This window comes from Barbus barbus, assembly GCF_936440315.1.
Source record: "Barbus barbus genome assembly, chromosome: 3".
Lineage (NCBI taxonomy): Eukaryota > Metazoa > Chordata > Actinopteri > Cypriniformes > Cyprinidae > Barbus > Barbus barbus.
Window position 1 is genome coordinate 11,885,007 of NC_136731.1, and position 22,125 is coordinate 11,907,131.

The 22,125-nt window shown below is 35.6% G+C and overlaps 1 protein-coding gene across 3 annotated transcripts in view; it reads right to left on the reverse strand.

Annotated features, from left to right (window-relative positions):
- Window positions 1–17,908, reverse strand: part of LOC306846013 (E3 ubiquitin-protein ligase rnf213-alpha-like) — a 58,351-nt gene extending 40,443 nt beyond the window's left edge. For all 3 annotated transcript variants that reach the window (XM_079379070.1, XM_079379069.1, XM_079379068.1), the window contains exons 1-21: window positions 17,720–17,908; window positions 15,792–15,907; window positions 14,562–14,722; window positions 13,691–14,424; window positions 13,520–13,586; window positions 13,077–13,240; window positions 12,890–12,956; window positions 12,082–12,233; window positions 11,645–11,815; window positions 11,355–11,566; window positions 10,982–11,271; window positions 8,781–9,040; window positions 7,611–7,826; window positions 2,840–3,032; window positions 2,627–2,682; window positions 2,301–2,460; window positions 2,033–2,185; window positions 1,836–1,934; window positions 1,300–1,422; window positions 309–501; window positions 43–216 (exon numbers count right to left, since the gene is read on the reverse strand). In XM_079379070.1, coding sequence (XP_079235196.1) covers window positions 43–216; window positions 309–501; window positions 1,300–1,422; window positions 1,836–1,934; window positions 2,033–2,185; window positions 2,301–2,460; window positions 2,627–2,682; window positions 2,840–3,032; window positions 7,611–7,826; window positions 8,781–9,040; window positions 10,982–11,271; window positions 11,355–11,566; window positions 11,645–11,815; window positions 12,082–12,233; window positions 12,890–12,956; window positions 13,077–13,240; window positions 13,520–13,586; window positions 13,691–14,424; window positions 14,562–14,722; window positions 15,792–15,894 — 3,748 coding nt within the window. In that variant the 5' untranslated portion in view covers window positions 15,895–15,907; window positions 17,720–17,908. The remainder of the gene's footprint in view (window positions 1–42; window positions 217–308; window positions 502–1,299; window positions 1,423–1,835; window positions 1,935–2,032; window positions 2,186–2,300; window positions 2,461–2,626; window positions 2,683–2,839; window positions 3,033–7,610; window positions 7,827–8,780; window positions 9,041–10,981; window positions 11,272–11,354; window positions 11,567–11,644; window positions 11,816–12,081; window positions 12,234–12,889; window positions 12,957–13,076; window positions 13,241–13,519; window positions 13,587–13,690; window positions 14,425–14,561; window positions 14,723–15,791; window positions 15,908–17,719) is intronic.
- Between the last annotated feature and the right edge of the window lie 4,217 nt (window positions 17,909–22,125).

Genomic DNA, 22,125 nt, shown 5'->3' on the forward strand with positions numbered 1-22,125 from the left:
TGTATAGTAAAAGGGTCAAATCTCACATGTGAGGTGTTTTACCTAAATTAAGCAGCTCAAAGAAAGCGCTCCTCTTTTGCAGTATGTGATTGAGTAGCTTTATTGCTATTTTCCCAGTCACAACTTGATTTAAAATGTTTGAGAATAATGAGGTTGCCATGGCAAATTTCTCTCTAGCCTCGTCAGAAAGCTGATCAATCAGTTTTTCATCAGCACCTGCAGAGCAAATAAATAACAACTGTCATGCTGTTTCTGTCTCATTAATTGTAAACACAGCAACCATATAATTATAATAACCATATAATTACCATGAAGCTGGAAAATATTCTTAGCTGCTGTCCAGCCCAAAAGATGTTTGAGAATAACTTCTTCTTCCACCAGATAGGTTCCTTTATCATCTTTTGGCCAGGACTTTAGGATGATGGTAGATACAAGCTTTCCAAATTTCCAGTTTATCCGATATTCGTTTAATTTCTCAAAAAGTTTCCCCTCGGATTTAGTCTGTTAAAAAAGTCTGCACAGTAAGTTATATTTGCACACTTCCAATATTCAATACCAAACAAAAGCTACCCTAACAACTGTTAGAAAGAAATTTGAAACCATGTACTTTCAACAATGTACTGCTTAAACACTGAAAATCCCAAAGAACAGAAAAGTCTAACATCAAATACATTTTTATCTCTATGCGCTAATGACTTCTGAAACCAAAATGAACATCGTCACCATTTATTCCACTTTGCGTCAAGTGCTTTCCCTTGTTTTGCATTAAAATTGTGCAGTTCAATACTTGTACAATACTTGATTCTGATTGGTCATTTGCAGCAGGAGGTCAGATGTTCAGAGGTCTTGTTTCATACAAGAACAACTGCTGTAATCTGCATCTTAATTTATTGACTATATTGTAAATTAAATCAGAGGACTGTAAAATTGTTGCAGTATTATTGTTGCCATGGCTGATTGTTTTGTACATTGTAATGGATTATTTTCCTTGTGGAATGCTAAGGAAATCCTATACAAGTAGGATTTTAAGACAATTTCCACTCAAATATTTCATATTAGTGTTATATATGTTTTGCACAGCCATGTAATATAAGCATAACTGTACATTATCCCTTACATGTTTTCCACAAAGAAAGAAAATTGTTTGAAAATACCTAATTATAGGAAGTAAGCAAACATAAATTTTGGGTGAACTATACCTTTCCATGCATACACACAGGACTGTATATATGTATACTGCATTATGCATTTCAAGCCAGCAGTGAACAAGCCAGTGTGAACAAAGTGAAAGACCTTTACCTGGCATATTGTGGTAACAGCCTGGAGAGCACATTTCTCGACACTACCCACCAAATAAGGATGGGAGGCATTAAGTTCCTCAATCTTTGAACAATAAACCTGGATTTGATCCAGATGATTTTCCTAATAAAAGTAAAAATAAATAGCTTATTTACAAGTACAGAAAATGTTGTCAAAGATAGTTATAACATTTTAATGTCAATAATTACACTGATTTATATCGGATGACCCTAATATACATATAAATTGATAGTAATTACCAATCCAGATTGCAAGTTCTAAACTTTGAAGCTAAGACATCATTTATTTTGCCGTGTCACTGTAGATTCAGTATTGGTGCAGGAAATACTGTCAGAATATTTTAGTACAGTGTTCCCTGCACACCAGTGGAATAATGAAGATATTCATAGTTAATGTAATTGAAAGTCATGAATTTTTAATTATTAGTATTTTTTTTTTTGTTTCTGAAAATTATAAAATAGTGGACCGTTTTCCAACCCAACTAAACATGTATACTAGAGCTGTGTAATTAATACCTGTTGATATTTCCCCTCAAAGTCTGTTGTAAATGTCTCTCTCCATTCTTTAGTGAAGTCCTTACTCATGAAATCTATGGCTATAATGTTATTCCAAATCTGTCAAATAGAACATAAAACAATTGTTATAGTAATTATATAGATTTAAAGTATGCAGACTGGATTAGTTAGCTTGTATGAACATTTGTTCTGCTTACCTCAATTTCTGTAGTGAAGCTGGCACACGTCACATAACCTCTGTTTAAAAGTCTACCTTTTAAAGTTTGTGTGCTCCATGCTCTGACAGTTTGCTTGGCCTCACTGAGTAATGCAAGTTTCTTCTCAGAAAAAGTGTCTGCTTGTTCTGAGGTCTTAAAGTTGAACAAATATTAACATGTTCATATCGAATCAACGGTATGTCTTCTGAATGACTATTGGCTTTAATCAGAAATTTAACAAAGATATTATGATTTCAGAATGGAATACCTGGGCAAATCCTGATACAGAGGCGACAAGGTTCATGCAAGCAACAGGAATATCAGTGAAATTCTGTGCATAGCTGTAGTAATGAACTAGATTGCAGATCTTTTGTAGAAGTTTGCAAGTTGCTTGTATGCACTGAATGCCATAATCCTCATTTGGACAGCTACAACAGTAATGAAAGCCAATTAAGCAATGTACATTGATAAGGCCATTGTATTTGTTTGGATCAGATTTTCTTCTTCTGCATTTTATCTTACATTTCTGCCATGAGCCCCCAAGGCAATAAAAACAGAATTTATGCAAATCTAATGTATTTTAGTAAACTTTACCTGTATTTTTTTTCAAGCAAGTGACTTTGAATGTGTCCCAGAATCTCTGCTACACTCTATGATATAAATATAATCATCAAATATGGACAATACAAATGGCAGCATTTTTCTCAGTTACAGATCCTTTTATTTGCCAAAGATATACTGCAAGCTAAATTAATCTGTTCTGGTTTGTACATAAATGGTTATTTCTTGTGATGGCTTTATACTCACTGTGGATGTGGAGTAGTTTATTTCAGTGGGGCATTTCATGGTGAAAACCTGTAGAATGTCCAGGAGCTCTGCTTGGATGATAGAGCTGCACTCCACCAACTCATCTACTGACATCAGATACATCCAAGACCGAGCTAGCAGTTTGTCCACCTCCACCAAATGTCCATGTGTCTTCATGAGATTGAACATCGCCCTAAAATAGAGGGATTCAACAGACATTAATGATATATACATACATACACACATACAGGTGCTGGTCATAAAATTAGAATATCATGAAAAAGTTTATTTATTTCAGTAATACCATTCAAAAAGTGAAACTTGTATATTAGATTCATTCATTACACAGAGACTGATATATTTCAAATGTTTATTTCCTTTAATTTTGATGATTATAACTGACAACTAATGAAAGTCCCAAATTCAGTATTCCAGAAAATTAGAATATTGTGAAAATGTTCAATACTGAAGACACCTGGTGCCACACTCTAATCAGCTAATTAACTCAAAACACCTGCAAAAGCCTTTAAATGGTCTCTCAGTCTAGTTCTGTAGGCTACACAATCATGGGGAAGACTGCTGACTTGACAGTTGTCCAAAAGACGACCATCGACACCTTGCACAAGGAGGGCAAGACACAAAAGGTCATTGCTAAAGAGCTCTGTGTCCAAGCACATTAATAGAGAGGCGAAGGGAAGGACAAGATGTGGTAGAAAAAAAGTGTACAAGCAATAGGGATAACCGCACCCTGGAGAGGATTGTGAAACAAAACCCATTCAAAAATGTGGGGGAGATTCACAAAGAGTGGACTGCAGCTGGAGTCAGTGCTTCAAGAACCACCGCGCACAGACGTATGCAAGACATGGGTTTCAGCTGTCGCATTCCTTGTGTCAAGCCACTCTTGAACAAGAGACAGCGTCAGAAGCGTCTTGCCTGGGCTAAAGACAAAAAGGACTGGACTGCTGCTGAGTGGTCCAAAGTTATGTTCTCTGATGAAAGTAAATTTTGCATTTCCTTTGGAACTCAAGGTCCCAGAATCTGGAGGAAGAGAGGAGAGGCACATAATCCACGTTGCTTGAGGTCCAGTGTAAAGTTTCCACAGTCATTGATGGTTTGGGGTGCCATGTCATCTGCTGGTGTTGGTCCATTGTGTTTTCTGAGGTCCAAGGTCAACGCAGCCGTCTACCAGGAAGTTTTAGAGCACTTCATGCTTCCTGCTGCTGACCAACTTTATGGAGATGCAGATTTCATTTTCCAACAGGACTTGGCACCTGCACACACTGCCAAAGCTACCAGTACCTGGTGTAAGGACCATGGTATCCCTGTTCTTGATTGGCCAGCAAACTTGCCTGACCTTAAAAATTCGTCACGCACAGAGACCTTGCACACTGAGTCCGATGCGTTTTAATTAATCCGTTGCGAAAAAATTCGCAAAACTATACAAAATGTCTTCAAGCAGTGAGGATGATTTTGTTGTCCTCTCTCTTTTTAAAAAAAGAAAAAGAAAAAGGAAATATTGGGTCCATCCAATCCTTAGATTGCACAGAGAGGAAGTAGAGTTCCACCTCCTTATCAAAGAGCTGCGGGATTACCCCGAGAGATTCAAAGTATATTTCAGGATGTCAGTGCCTCAGTTTGATACTTTGCTAGCGATACTGAATCCACATATTAAAAAGACCACCAATTTCCGTGAACCAATTTATCCTGAACAGAGACTGTCTGAGGTATGGATACACCCACACACACACACACACACACCGAACTGCGGCATCGGAAAGGTGCGCGCCAGGCAAAAAAAAAATAGGCTACAGCAGTTCTTTATATTCTGTATCTTTGTATTCCGCAATTTGTTTGTCATAAAGTGCTCTGTGCTGCAAGATGAAGTGTATTAATTTGTCTGACACTATTTTGGATTTTGGCTTTCGCTTGTACGGTGACTCTGAATTAGTGTTGTCAAAAATATTGATATTTCGATAAATATCGATACTGAAATATCTGAACGGTACCAATATTAATTTCCCGAAGTATCGATACACCGATACTAGCCGAGCTGTCACTTTCACTTCTCTCCAAAGGCGCGTGGACAAGCACCACACGTGACCGCAATTGTCTCCTTTGCTCTGGTTAAATAGCAAAAGTGAAGTGAATAGAAAGATGACTGCTCTGGTTGTTAAAGAACACAGCAGGAGCGCTATCTGTAGGATCTATGATCTCCGCGATGCAGAGAACGCGCACGGAATCCAGTCATAAAAACGGAATTTACAGTTTAACGCGGAATGTCACGGAATTTGTCAAAGTTTGGAGGAATTAATCAAAAGTAGGTCATTACACTAAATCGCGATATGGACTAGTATCTGTAAATATTAAGCTGCAAAAGTCGATTTAAATATGAATCCTGCATGTTCTGCGCGTCTCTGTGTGAATGTGCTGCATGTGCGGTTGTGTTTACTAATGTGGCGCTCGCGGTGATTTCAGCGTCTGCCGTCTCAATGAGGACATAAATACATCAACAATATCTCCAGAACTGATCTGAAAGGCACTTTACGAGCATTTTACCATTTAATTTGAGTAAAACTAGCATCATATCATACACACACAGAACTTTAGAAGTATTCACGGCAACCCGTCAAAATAAAAGTTCGGTTTAACCTATTAAAGACCGTGTGCCAGAAATAGGCTATATTACTGTTATTTAGTAGAATGTACATAATACTACTACTTACTACTACTGTTCATTTTTTTTAAAGAAATAATCACAAAATATTTTAATAGTAAATCCCCTTCATTTGCCAAAAATGTAAATGTTTAATTTTCATTAATTCAAATATAAATGAATTAAAATTGTTTTATGCCTTCATCTGATATCCAGTAAAATTGAAATACACAACACAGAATTTCTGAGGGGGAAAACACATTTCATAAGGCTACTGTAAGAATAAATAAAAATTGTTTGTATGCATTCAAAATAGCCTAATAGACATGCTAAAACACAGAATTTGGTAACAATAAAACATAAGGTGAGAAAAAAATTTAACATTTCATACGGTCCTAAACGTGTCATTTTTGTTACACTTTTAATAAATTAAAATGTTAAATTGTATAATTTTCATGATTTTAATGAATTAGACATGCTTTTAGATTAATAGCTTTTAATTTGACCATTAAAAAAAAAAGAGTCCAGAAAAATTCAAACGGAAAAAAACAGAATCCAGAAAAATTTAAATGGAAAAAATTGAATGTAGAAAAAAATAAAACGGAATTTGGGGAAAAATAAAACGGATTTCATAGGACCATATATCTGGAAATATTTTGGTTATGAAGCAAATGAGAATATCAACAAATAGAACTTTTAATTAGTACATGTATTAGTAAACGTTAGTTTCAATTAACATTTAACTTAGATTAATAAAAGATTAATAAATAAATGCAGTACCTCAAGACATTTTTTTGTTAATGTAAAATATACCGCATGTTCTCGACTTGTTACATTTATCTTTAAATTAAAAAAATTACCCCCTTAATATTGTGGCAGTTTTTTTCTCCGTGGTATCGAAAATGGTATCGAGTATCGATATTTTTCAAGGTATCGTATCGAAGTTAGAAATTCCAGTATCGTGACAACACTACTCTGAATTGTCAAAACACCTTCTCAAAGCATCTCAAAATGCTATATACGGATGCGAAAAACGCAAAAAAAAAATCGAACCCGATCCGAATTATTTTTTGACGGACGAAAATTTTGGAGGCAGTGTGCAAATGTGATTGACAAAACGTGAGGTCGTATTTATTTTTCAACGTGGTAAATTTTGGACGAAAAATTCAGACTCAGTGTGCAATGGCCTTAAGGGTGTACTCACACTAGGTAAAGTCGTACTCACACTGGGGAAAGTCATGGCCTAATGGTTAGAGAGTCAGACTCGTAATCCAGAAGGTTGCTAGTTCGAGTCTCAGGTCTGGCAGGAATTGTAGGTGGGGTGAGTGAATGTACAGCGCTCTTTCCACCCTCAATACCACGACTGAGGTGCCCTTGAGCAAGGCACCGAACCCCCAACTGCTCCCCGTGCACTGCAGCATAAATGGCTGCCTATTGCTCTGGGTGTTGACGGTGTGCGTGTTCACTGCTGTGTGTGCACTTTGGATGGGTTAAATGCAGAGCACAAATTCTGAGTATGGGTCACCATACTTGGCCATACGTCACGTCACTTTTTCACTTTTCAATCTTAACCGTGCCCGAGTGCGTTTGACCCCCAAAGCCTGGTTCGTTTGACTAGTGTGATGGTTCCGTGCCACGCTGGGGCACAGTTCGTTTATCCGTCCCTGGCTCGGTTGGAAGAGGTTCTAACCGCGCTGCATGATACGTGCAGCATGATTGCGTTAACATTTCTTAGTGGCAAAAGTGATAGATCTGTAAAGCAATATATTGTGAGAGGGCCATGTGTTATCGCATCCCAAACGACTCAAAATAATAAACCACAAAGTTAACAAAATGAAGCACTCCACTGTGCTGAGCGAGAGCGCTTCTCTTCTGTCTTCACGTGCTATCGGAAACTTCATGTTTCCCACTTATGAAGTCGTGATTACGAGCTCGTTGCATTCTTTTCTGTTAAAAATAACAGTAAACAGTGGTGGGTGAATGTTGATGCTTAGCCTAAATAATTTTATCATGTGAGCCATGTGAATGCTCCAGCAGTCTTAGGCCAAGATTAAAGTTAAGATTTTCTAAATTAAAATGACAGAAAAACATTTGGAAACCTACAGACAAATTTAGTACCTTCGATCCTGGGATCTTGTGTAAGTTGTATTAGCTGATTTGAGTCCCTGTAGTCCAGCCCAGCTCTGATCATATTGTGAGTTGACCTTAGTAGACACGGGCTCAAATGGTTTTGAAGTGCCCTTAAGAAGGTGCAGTAGTGGAATTACAATGATCCATTTAGGCATGTCCTCTGCTCTCACCCTGTTGATCAGTTCCTTCACCATGTCAGAAAAGCTGAAGAGCAAATCCGTTATCAAACGTTATTAAGAGCTTTTAAATAATGTTAAATAATAATTAAACCAATGTTCTGAGATAATTTTTATAAGCTGTATTGACAATGTCTGTGGCATGCTGTTGAAAAATAATTTAGGCAATTTGTAAAAACAAACACTTTTACAAGACAATGGAAGTGGGTGATTGTATTGGAGGGTTTAAAGCCATGTTGGAAGGCATTTAGCAAATAATGACTTAAATTTAGTTTGTTCCACATACAAAACCACTGTATTCAAGAAGACCAAATAGCGCACAGAGACTACTTTTGTAGCACATTTGAAGGGTTCATCCAAAAATACAAATTGTCATTATTTATTCGCCCTTCTTTTGTCTTCAACAGAAATAAAGAAATTCATACATGTTTGGAAAAACATGAGGGTGAGTAAATGATAACATTTTTATTTTTGGGTGAACTTTCCCTTTAATTCAGTATGCATTCACTCTATAGAAAAACAACAACAAATGTATATATTCATCATTAATATAAATAGTGCAAAATAACAGCACAGCAAACATTGTTCTCACAATAAATACAATTGAATTTTTGTGTGTGGGACTTCTTCTGTTGTATGTACAGTATTTGATGTGTTCAATGCTTCTGCCGGCAATCATTCAGTTGTGCAGGGGGTGTTTCTTTATTTGTTATAAAAGGCTAAATATTTGTAATTTAACAAATGTTAAAATAAAATGACCTTGAGATGATTTTGTATTCTTAATTGAACCAAGGTGTACACATGTTCTACAGTTAATTTGATGTGATGATCTCTCAGACCATGTCTAGTCTAGTCTAGTCTAGACTTGGTCTAGGTCACAAAACTTTCTGTATATTTAGTTTTATTCCAGAAGTGTTTTGTTTTGCAACATGTTCCCTCCAGATCTCTATAATTTACATAAAACCAAAATAACTTTACTCACTTTTTAATTGCTGAGAATGATTCTGTTATGTCTGTCCAGAAAGACAGGAATTTATCCTTAGGCAATTTTGGCAGGCACAGGGCAGTGCAGAGACGAGAAAGAGTTGTCTTTTCTAATTCTAAATGATACTGTTGCCATACATAAAGCATAATGAGGCCAGCCTTCAGTGGTTCCTTGATGAATTCGCTTTTTTCCTCCTTGTCTTTCTGTAACTCGGGAGTCACCCTCTCCAGCATGAACTGCTTCAGAAGCTTTCTCACCTGACATGATAAAAATACGATATGTTGGATTTTATGTAGACATTTGCATTTGAGCACTGGATGCCGGTTGTGCTCTTAAAGGCATAGTTCCTCAAAAAGTAAAAATTCTGTCATTGTGTACTCAAGTTTATGTGTCTAACTTTAAATGTGTATGAAGTTCCTTGAAGAACAAAAGTGCAATACTGCATAAAATAATATTGCAGAGTAGTGTTTTCTATTATAGGAACTGAGACTGTCAAGTTAAAAAAGGAAGACAAAATAAACACCATAAAAAAAAAAATAAAAAAAAAAAATCATAACATTTGTCAATTTGCCACTTGTGCTATATTCCATATGAAGTCACAAAAGAGAAAATTTATTAAAAAAAAATATATATTTCCTGTAGCCATAGCTCTTAAATCTAATTTAATGTGAACTAAAGATGTTTGACATCATAGATCCTGATGTGGCATATATATATGTATTGAACGTGACTACAAAAGATATTTAGAAGCTGTCTTCAAAAGAATATAGTCATGTGAATTGCTTTTGTCACTTTTTGCTTTTTTTAGATATTGACAGCTCCAGTCCCCAACATGCTGAGATATGGTTTTAATATACACTGACTGAGTATAATATTCATGATATAATTAGTGGAAATGGATTCCACAAGATGTTGGAAAACTTGCAGACCCTTACTGGACACCATTCAGTTTGCTTATTAGCAAACAGGACCATGGATGATGCAATCAACATGGGATCCTTACAGAAAAATAAATATACTAAAATGTATTTAAAATACATTTACTTCATGTTAAGTATACTATAAATACATTTATTTATGTACTTAAAAATACCCTGCACCATGCTAAACTGGTACACATAAGTCTGCAAAATTGGCTTATATAAATGTTTATATAAATGTGGCATTATATTATATGCTTATATAAATGTGAATTGTGCACAAGTAGTACTCCAAATAAAGTTTAAAAATAATTTTTTATATCAATGAGTCTCGAGCGTCAGTAAATATGTCAATAGATTTTGAACTACACAGAGTGTGAAATAAATGTATTTTAAATATATTGATTCATTACATCCTGCAACATCTGGATAAACCTGACTAAACTAACTTCTCTGTGCCCACCTCCACCAGTCAGTGGATCAATTTCCTGAAAGCAGCAGCTAGTGAGGTTGGGGAAATTCACATCTAGCACCTGCAATATCAGCACTGGTGCGCAACAGGGCTGTGTGCTCTCTCCACTAATCTTATCCCTATACACAAATGACTGCACCTCTACAGAGTTTGTACCTCAAACTCCTGAGGTATACAGATGATACCACTGTCAATGGCCTTATCCAAGATGTTGATGAATCTGTTTACAGAAGAGAGGTTGAACAGCTGGCTCTCTGGTGCAGTCAATATGACCTGGAGCTGAACATGAGAAACCCCAGTAATACCGTTTTTCACCATTCTCAACAGTGAGTCATTCGGGCTCCTGGGATCAACCCTCTCCCAGGACCTGAAGCGGAACACTCACATTGACTCCACTGAGAAAAATCCCAGCAGAGGTTGTACTTCCTTTGTCAAGTTCAATCTGCCACAGGTTACGGTTACTGAGTTTATTACTGTCTGGTTTGGGTCAGCGACCAAATCAGACAGAAGACGACTGCAACGGACGACTGAGACAACTGCCCAACCTTCAGAACTTGCATTCTCAAGAATGAAGAAACGGGCAGGTAACATCATAACAGACCCCTCACACCTAGACTACAGATTGTTTGTACTAACATCCAGGCACAAGAACAGTTTTTTGTCCCTTAAAGCAGACAAATTACTATCTACCTGTATTAGTGCTCTTGTGGTGTTTTTGAAATATAACAGAAAACGTTTTTGGAGGAACTAGTCTTGTAATGTATGAATGTGTTTAGTATGTAATGAGTTACATATGGTTTACTTACATCTTTTTCACTGTAATCGAGTGAGGACCATTTTGTATGTGTCTTTTCAAATACAAAAGGGTTTCCATAGACCTCAAAAAACTGTTTGAGTTGACTAAAGAAGTTGCTGAGGTTCATTTTGCTCCAGCTTCTCAGGAGGTCAAAGATACTTTCCAGCATGACTGCACCAGCAATTTGTCTCCCCTGGAGTACACTTTTCTTATGATCAGGCCAAACAGCTTTTCTGATCCAGTCAAACATATTATTAGATGGTTCTGCACAGATGATATCATCATACTGATGCCATTCCCCTGCAATACACCAAAAGAACAAATTTAGTCTCTTAAAAGTGAAAATTAAAGTTTAATATAGAATTCTGAAGAGCTTCACCTACCTTCATCATTTAGGAGGTGTGATTTAACAAACAGACATCGGTTGGTGGTTTCATCTGAATCCAATTTGTAGATGTATTCATAAAGTAATTCAAACTTTTTTTGCTTTTTTGCTTTATACACAACATACTTGTAGGGGATGGACACAGATGCAGCATCAGTTTTTTTGCATACAAATTTCCCTTCCACAAGAAATCCATGCTCTCCAAGATCCCTAAAAATCAGATTATTATTTAAATAACTGGTTTCACCAATGAATAATAAATATCTGGCTCTGAAAATCTTTACTAACCGTGTCACAAACAGTTCGACCAGATCTTTTTCCCAGTTACCAATGTGACTACCAGCTCTTATAAAAATATAATCCTCCTCTGGCTTAAACTTGAAGTGTTTTGACAGGACAGCATGAAAGTAAATGGTGAGTCTGTCACTGGAACTTATATGTTGATTTGATGCTGGATTTCTGCAATTAAAAAAATATTGATACAATAATATTCCAGAGGGAAAAACTGTACTATACACCATGTCTACAACGGACGCGAGGGGTGCGGCGCAACAAAATACTATAGAACTCATTATAATCAGCGATGCGGTCTACACTGGATGCACAAATCCCCGACAGTAAACTGATGGACGCTTTGTCACGTCCAGTGTAGACAGACTTAAGCTGTCGCGTCCGGAGTAGACATTGTGTAAGTGCAACCAAAAAGTTCATTCATTACAGCATACCTTTTTGGGAGCGCAACACACTGACTTTCTGGATCATCACTTTCTTTTTGTTTCTGGTCCATAGCAAAATCTTTCTTTCCATGATCAGACTGCTGCTGTTTCTGACTGTGCTCAACATTTATTGGTGAATCTCCACTGGAACTGTGATTCTTCTAAATGCAACATAAACAGAAATGGTCATCTTTTAAGTCCATGTTTGGAAATTCAGCATCTTTACTTCTTGTATTCTGTCGACTACGTAATATTTCTGCAGTTAAGGTTCTCTTTCATTCTGTGGTTTCTGACAATAGGGAGCTAAAGGATGCCCTGGTCTTTATTTGTATGATGGGAAAATTCCACACTCACAAAGCATGATACCTTAACTTTAAACCTAATGGTACAATATTCACTTCTGATTTACTTTTACTTTACTCATCACTTCAAATAATCTCCTCTAATAGAAAAGCTTTAAAAACATCCAATCTTATAAAAAAATTAATAAATAAGTAGCTTTTATGATTGTATGATTTAGGTTTCATTTTTTTCTACTTCATTTACCTTTGAATTTTTAAAGTACCCCCCACATGTTCTTGTTCTAATGTTTATCTGTATATTTCTGATATGGTTAATAAAAAAAAAAACAAAAAAAACTTTGGGCTACCTGAGATTGTCAGCGCTAGATAATAAAACATGTCTGACTAGCTTAAGCTTTAGTTCCCTCTAATGACAGCTTCCAAATTTACAAATAGGTAAGATTTATTATTCGTTTCAATTTATTAACATTAATTTATCATTTGTATTGTATCATTTGTATTTCATTTTTGCTTACCTTAGATTTATTCTGTTGGCTAAATGCCATGTCCTGTGATGAATTCTGTGGTTCCTGATTCTGATTTCTGTGAAGATGAAGTATGTATTGTCATTTCAGTTAAAATGACATTAGAATCGTAGTAAAAAAAAGAAAAAAAAGAAAAAGCATTTATCATAATACATAAAAAAATACATAAAATAAATACTTTTTTGTTTTAGGAGATGAGACATGCTGAATGCCTTTACTGGTTTTAGTTTCCCCACTTTTTTGTTTCTCAGATGCTGTATTCTTCTGGTCTGCAGGAGCAGACTGCTGCTTCTTACTCTGCTCAACCTTCACTGAAGAATCGCCACTGGGTCCGTGATTCTTCTAAATAAACATGAAAAGAAATGCTGATCATATACAGTAACTCCATGTTTGGAATTTCCGATAACAGACCAACATATTGGTCCAGTAAACCAATCAACTATGGGCTATCTGAGATGGTTAGCATTAGCTAGTAAAACATGTCTGTCTGCCCTAAAATTTTGCTCCGTCTAATTCCAGCTCCCAAATTTACACCGTAGGTAAAGTGCATTATTTGATTCACTTTATAAAACAATAATTTCATTTATCATTTCTATATAAATATATTTCATTTTTGTTTACCTTAGATTTATTCTGTGGGCCAAACACCATGTCCTGTGATGAAATCAGTGGGTCCTGATTCTGATTTCTGTAAAGTTAAAGTATGTATTGACATTTCAATTAAAATGACATGAGAAACATGGTTTAAAAAACAAGAAGCATTTATCAAAATACATAAAAAGATTTGCATACTTTGTTTTAGGAGATGAGACATGCAGTATGCCTTCACTGGTTTCTGCTTCCTCACTTTTATTTTGTTTCTCAGATGCTGTATTCTTCTGGTCTGCATTAGCAGACTGCTGCTTCTGACTCTGCTCAACCTTCGCTGGTAAATCTCCACTGGAGCTGTGGTTGTTCTGTGCCCCCACATCCTGATCATCTGTCTCCCTTTGAGTTCCTGTGCTGCTCTTTATGTTTGCATTCTGGTCCATATCACCATCTCCATCTAGATTAGATTGTTTTATTTTGGACACACTCTTTTGTACTTTATTCTTAGATTTAACTTTGTCTTCTTCAGCTTTCTGATTTGCACCCAAGGTCACTGCTGGAGAAGCTTTGTCAGTGCTAACGCTGATCAGCTCTTGGGTCAATTGTAACTTAGATGTTTCTGTCATTTCAGGTGCTACACAACTCTCCTTGCTACTATTAGGTGGCTCATCAGACTGACCTACAGCAGCATCTATGGCTAAAGCAGAGACAGCATGTTGTTTCAGCTCAGCACTTTCAGTTTCTGGTGGGCTCAGATGAGAGGATGATTTAGCTGGTTTAGGTATTTCATCTACATTGCAGTAAGAGCCATCACTGTCAGAAGATTGGTCTTCCTCCATTTTATTCTCTCTTTCAGTCAGCGATATATCAGAGAGATCTGAGGTCAGAGACGAAGGGCCCTCTGCAAAACCAGCTTTTTTCTTCTTCTTCTTTCTTTTCTGTAGATGCATGATGAAAAATAGAATTTGCATTATAAATTACAACAGAATTTTATAAGTATTACACATTAAAAAAAAAAAAAAAAAAAAAAATACAGGACTATTTCATTGTTAGAATTAATTTTCACATCCAGCACCTTTTTCTTTGGGGTAGGGATTATATCCTTATTTGGTCGTTTTGGGGATACATTGGAATTCTGGTTATCCAATGCTTCTGATTCACATCCGATATCAGTAATTTCTGCATCGGTACTGTGTGGAATGTTTGAGGAGGTTTGAAACTTGTCTTGTGGCTTGTCTGATAAACAAAAAAACAAAAGGTCACAGCAAACACACACTGGGTCTCATTCACTAAGCTTAAATTCTAAATTTAAGAAAAAATATAGGAACAACTCAAAGCACACGTACGCAAAAAGGACATAAGCATAAAAGTAATTAAAATTACTCAATTTGAAATATGATCAATTTGTATGATGAACAGAGCAATATTTAAGTAGATAAATATTGGTCAACCATATAGATGTATATGGAGCACATATAAAATGTGATATGATGTCACATCAATAGCATAACATTTAGTTTATATTTGTCTTACAATATCATGACAGTCAGGCCATACAAGAACCAATAAGGTTATTAGTTGTATGTATTAATTTCAGGCTCTCTTTATGCATTTTTGGAGCTTGAAACATTCTTTTACTTTCATTGTATGGGCAAAAACTACTGAAATAGACTTTAAATTCCTTCTGTGGTCCACAGAAAGAAAATTAAGTCTGTCTTTTACAGTCTGTGCAGTGTGCACATATCAAGACTTTCTAAATTGGACAAAATTAGTTAAACCCATCATATATGACAGGCGGTTGGAGTTGGAAAGTAAGATGCATTTGTGACATCAGCTAAAAAGAAAGTTGCTTTGGAGGTGGAGAATTTTTTTTTTTTGGAATAATTTGTATTAATGAATCACACACAATAAGACCAAAAACATGTATTTTGATTTGATGTTGACCTTAAGCAGTCAGCACTATGACAAAAGAATGAGGAACTGTGTCCGAAACTGCTCACTCATTCACTATATAGTGAATGCCACATAGTTAAGTATATGGAAAAAAAACTCCTAACCACACAGCATATTGTTAGATGCCATTTATACACACGTTAAATGACCTGTCTTAATGTCAAAGTAAATGTCTTTTTATAATCATAAATCATATCTTTATAATTAAGTGATACTTTAATGGAAATAAACAAAATGTATGAATAAAAATATGCACAAATAAGCATTCAGAATAAGGAAATAAATAATATTAAGTAACAAATGAAATTACAGAACAAAAAATGGTAAGATCTATAAAGACTCAAGCACCCACCTGCTGCTGTCTCATTTGACTGAGATGTCATCTTACAGCCACACAGACTGCAGAAGTTTGGTGCCTTTTCCAAAGACACATGACTGCACTCAGGACACTTCATTCTTTGGTAATGTCTGCAAAGAGCACAAGTATGAGGAAAGGGGTCTTACCCACTATTTCACAATATAATGATAACACACAAGTGGTCACATGACTTCTAAAAACTCCATATTGCTTTCAATTTCCATTTGCATATAAGCCAAAGTTCACCATCTAGAAAGTGAATTTAGTAAACACAGACTGTGGGAATCATGTGAATGCCCACAATTCATCTAAATGAAAACAGCCCCACACTTCATCTCTAAGTGCAGATCCACATTTAAATAAATATTTAAGGCACACTCCAATAAATGCCTACTACACACAATTGAGTTCAAATGCCAGAAAGTCACTAGGTAAAATGTTTCTATTCTGCATTTTTCTAATTTAACGCAAAATAATAATTCGTCAAAAGTTGTAATGTATAAATAAAACATAAATGAAGACAAAAAATAAATAAAAATACTATGAATTTGAGAATGGCTTGGAACTGACATGAACAACCTGATAACCATGTTCTCTAGAATTATTTAAGAATGTTCCAAAGAGCATCTTGTGATTCAATCTAAACTTTAATCTGTATAATGGAGCTCACATGGAAAACTTGGATTAATATATTAGATATTAAATATGTCATATGACCTTGAAATAATGCACATCTTTTTATTATTCATTTTATGTTTTTTTTTTTTTTTCAACATTACATGACCATTATTCTAAATAACTTTGGCTAAGCATTCTACAAACATTCTATACTCTCTATCAGGAAGCCATTGTGATATGTACATACATGACATTCACTGACCTGAACTTTCTTAGGATTTTTATTATATGTTGCTTGCCAAACCTTAAAAGCCAACAGCTTCATCACGTGGTGGAAAAATGTATATAAATTGTGATTATTAAAATTTATTGAACACTGCAGTGTTTTATTATATTATGTGTTGATACTATTTTATAAAAGCAACAAGCCACTCCAGTTTTCCTCCACTTTACTGTACATTCCTTCACGATGGTGAATTCACTGTAAATGACTGTCTTTCAGGACTTCTGTTGAAATTCCCCTCTTTCGCAAAATAAAAATAATCAAGAGAACAAATAAAACTACATGCATTAATACAAATATAAACGAATAGACAATACAGAAATTTCACCTAAATTAATACAGAAATTAGTTAATAAACTAGCAAATGTAAAAACATACGAATTCGTGCATTTTTTCGGTCGGCCCTCCTCTACATGTTGCCAAATCCCCCAATAGAGGCCGCTGTCGCACTGGAAATTAAAAGTAATGCGAGCAAGAAGAAACCCGCCACAAAATGAAACCATAATATATAGATATTACGATTGTAATCACCAATCGCATACGGGTATATGCGTATAAATATATATATTGTCTACAAACGATAAGCTGCTCCTTTCATTATAAGATATTACTGAAAACGGCAGCCTATGACGTGTCTGAATGGCGAACCTGTATTTATTTCACAACCATCCTTTAATCAATTAAACAAACAAAACGTATGCGTCTGACATATATCGACAACTTAACTTTACGATCTGTGCATAATAAGCACATATTTTATCAGTAAAATTGCACAACTGCCCGATACAAACACGACTACGCAATACTGACGTTGACAACCAAGCTAACAATAATTATGCTCAGACAAGTTTACTTATTAAAAGAATAAAGAGTCTGTGCGACTGTTATTTTAGCTGTATAACGTAGATGATCTGATAGATGATATAAACGGCCTATCAAGACGAACTCGCAGTCTGGTCTTTTCCTCATGTGACATGCTAAAGCTAAACTGACACACATTATGAAGGAATTTGCGTCTTACCTAGAGCAGGTGTGCGTTTTCAAAGTCACCGTGGCATACCATCGTGTATTTGACCCTCAGTCAGATCTGATCACGTTCGTATGCTCCACACAAACCATGAAAGTAGCTGCTGAGGAAGAGCAGAGGGAGCTTAACATAGATCTCTGAAGTTTCGTTTCCTGAAAAATGGGCGTGATTTTCATGTGTATCCATTAATACGAAACTACAAGCCAATAACACAATGGGAAGTACTTGCATTAAATTGTCTGCTAAAATGCCAGTTTCTTGCTTATCATTGTTTTATGTCATAATATTTTATAAATGTTTATTCAGAAGGGTTTTACTGTACACTTCTTTAAGAAAATATCCCCACACGCCCTCAGTTATTTTTAATTCTAGTCACAGAACATTAAATGTAGGAAATATGTTTTTTTTTCTCCACATATTTGACAAGTATGAAGTATAAGTAAACTTTCAAATAGGAGAAACCCTTGAACTATATTCTGCAGTGAAATACATTCTGACTGAAATATTCTGCATTTGTTTCTTTGTAGCCTACTTTAAAGACACAAACATGTCCTGCTTTCAGGTGTGGCAGCATCAGCATTTACTACAGAAAGGTCAAAGTTATTGTGGTGATAGCTGAATTCCTCAGCTTCCTGAATTGAAAGAACTAAAACAAACATTAATGTCTAATATAACACAATGTACAATAATACAAACTTTAGCAGAATATAGGCTATGCGATTAATAGAATAACTTAATGGCACTTTTGATGTAGCTAAAGGAAAGTAGGGCTTAATCATTATCACATATTCATATTTCTTCTGTCAGCACATGCCTTGAGGCTCTGTAATTCATATGTGCCCGTTTTGACCCTTCTTCCATAAACTGTGATTTTTTTTTTTTTTTTTTACAAGATGCTTTCACTGCTCTCAATGCTCATTCTGCCCCCTGCTTGTAGCAATTTATTTGCATTGTTGCAAACTGTGCTGCTGGTCACTAACTATAAATCTGACTTCATAGCACTTGTTACTTCATAAGCCAAACAACTTGTCTTACAGATGGAATTCCTTTAGAAACTGAGATCCCTTTAAAGGTGTGTCTTCTACAATCAATATATCAGAAAAGATTTATTGACAGCCATTTTATTTGGTCCTAAGTATCACAAATATGTACATGCTTTTTCATGTGACTTCTAGATTAATGTGAAGCGTTTCATTCCTTTGATGCCTTCAGGGCCTGTGCTTCACTTAGAAGGCTTATAGTGACATTTATGATAGTGGACTTCTTGAAAAGATCACCAGGTCAACTCCAAAATGTTTAGCACTGTTGAGTTGTGCTTGGGAGCTCAGTTCACCCAAGGAACAAAGCACCAGTTGCACTACAGAAGTGACGTTTGACAGACTGGTGTATTATCAAATACTATATTGGATTTTGTTCAATAAAGCAGTTTTGGTGACTTGACATCAGTCAGGAGATGAGAAAATTGGAATCTTCCTGTCATTGATTTACTCCTGTATTTAGGGCTGCTATTGTATATTTTCCAGCAAAACGCTCTGATAAACCTGGAAATTAACTTTTAAATCGATGATAGAAAGCTGTCCAAACACTCAGGGAGTAAAACAACCCAAAGCTGTGATGTATATATAATATTTGGCCAGTATTTCTCCAGAACATCCACGTGCTATTTTGCAAACTTATTTGTTTGTTTTTTGGACAGCAGTGACTTCCTGACTTCTAGTTGTTTGTTATGTGTTTGTTACTGTTTTGCCTTAGCTGAAGATAAGATAAAATATTATGACCAGCTGACGCAGAAATCAATGCTAAATGCAGGGCTGACAAACTTTTTTCCTCTGTAAAAGCCAAAAGGAAAGAGAGAAGAAAGAGATTTGAGAAAAGAGAAAAGATGACAATGCTACAATGGAGTTTCGATAGGTGATACTGGTGCCCAATTAACAATTTCAGGATTTTTTTTTTTTAGCAGTTTCCACTTTGTAGCTATCTTATATGGACTTTATCCAATTCCTGGAGCTTGTGAAATGGCTGACGCACTGACTGACTCATGGCAACAGTGTGTAGAGCGTGACTTCTCAGGTCAGGTTCTGCTATCTCATCCTCAAGGTTACCAGTCTGGGAAGAGGAATTCAAAAACAAGGATTAGAACTAAGTAAAGGACTCAAAATAATAATTGTACTTAAAAAGCTTGTTTCTCATTGCTTACATATTATGTACATCAGAGGCTACCTGAAGATTTTACGTAATTTGTGCAAAATGCTAACAAGGATAAGAAGAGAGAAGCTAGGCGGCAAAAAAATTCAGTTTTATGTTTCAAAATGAAAAAAAATGTTATGTTATTATTTATATTATTATTTCATAATGCCTGTTTTTTCCACTAAAATATATAGAATAAAAAGAAAGGCCAATTCCACAACATAGTGCTCATATTAATGGCAAGAAAAAGAAAAAAAGACTATTTACACACACATAGAAATATGGGCACACACATGAGCTGTACTTATCCCTCGTATATTTGACTTCGTACAACAACATCATTCAGTGGACAAAACACTGGTATACCATACCATCAAGATGTTAACCACTTAAATATTTTACTTTTTGTTAATACGGATGAAGCGCACTGTTAAATTTAGCCACCAGTTAGCGTTGCTACACCTGTAATGGTGAGAAAGATTCAAATATCGGATGTGTACATCAATGCACCTTTTTATGCATTTTTTTTTCTTGCAGAAAGTATTCAAATTAAACGTTTATGCCAAGCCATTTTGAATACTGAATTGTTTATCCTTATAGTTTATTTAACATGAGATTATTACATTTTTAGAAGTTTGTTCATAGGATGTAGCCTATAGGCCTATATCCTACACAAAAAGGCAGAAGTAGTAGGCTATATCTAATCTTTGGATAACATTTACATTTATATTAATGGCTAACCGGATAAAATTTTGTATGAGACTCATAGTAACCTAACAGCAATTTTAGTCATTTGCTAGGAGTAGATAGTAGACAATTCGGATAAATAAGAGGGATAAATCAGCTGGCATGAATAAGGTTATCCTCTACAACTGTTATTTTAATAGCTATCATCGGGATACTAGTCTATTATAGTTTTGCTTTGAAATAGATTTTGTTTTATATTTTCTTCTTTCATTTTAATTTTAGTTAGGCCTACAGTTGTAATTGTGTTGTGTGTTTTTAGCATTTTTATTAGTTTGGGTTATTTTAAAATATGTCTTTAATTTTAAGTTTTGTTTCATTTATTTGTATATCAAGTCGAACTAAAGGAAAATGAGAACTGTTGCCTTGTCAACTAGCTTAAAATGGTTTTCATATTTTATTTTTCATATTTTTGTTTCAGTAAACATTTATTTCAAGTAACGACATTTTTGTATAATTGAATTTTCGTTAACTATAATAACCCTGGCTCTACAGTAACCTACTTGTTTCTTTTAAAATGTAGAAAGCGTAACTGGTGGTGATGGCGCAGTGGATAAGACACATGCCTTTGGTGTGAGAGACCCGGGTTCGAATCCACTGTGAGACACCAATGTGTCCCTGAGCAAGACACTTAACCCCTAGTTGCTCCAGAGGCGTGCGACCTCTGACATATATAGCAATTGTATGTCGCTTTGGATAAAAGCGTCATTTAAATTTAATGAATAAATGTAAATGTAATGAAGACAGCAGAGCCCGAAGAGCTTCAGGGAACAACATCAGCAGCTATGAAGAGATCTGAAAGACTCACACTGCTTCTGCTCGTTTCTTTACTAGCAGTTTGTCGTTCAGTGGATGCCTGGTATAAACAAGCGGCGAGACCGAGTTACTACCCCGTGGGCAGAGCTTCAGGACTCCTGCCTGGGATCAGGAGGTCAGAACCAGAACTAGAGGCCATCGATCCACTGACAGACATCAGTGCCCTGCCAGAAACACATTTCCCACGCAACTTCCTCAAAAACATGGTAAGATTGCTACAACAACTTATTGGTGTCTCTCTTTCTAGCTATTCATAAAGACTCAAAATGTCATATTATTCATATTCTAAGTTAAGTTGATTTTCAGCTTTTTCAAAACAAACCTTAAACTATTCTGATCCTACCACAGCTTCTTCCAAACTAAGATTACAATATCAAAGCATACATTGTATTACAACACAATTATCATACTTTATGATTATTATTTTTTCCCTCTCTCTCTCTCTCTCTGTAGCCTATTTGTGTAAAGAATGTCTTTCCAGACCTGCAAAGCTGTGAGTTTCTTCAGGACAGTAGCTTGTTTAAGTGTGGGGCCAGTGTGATCTTCAGTCTGGACTCAAGAATCTGTCTCAGCAGCTGAGAATGGACAGTACCTTTCAGTCAATCTGAACTACAGTATACATACAGTATTTGTAAGGTCTGAACAAGTGCACT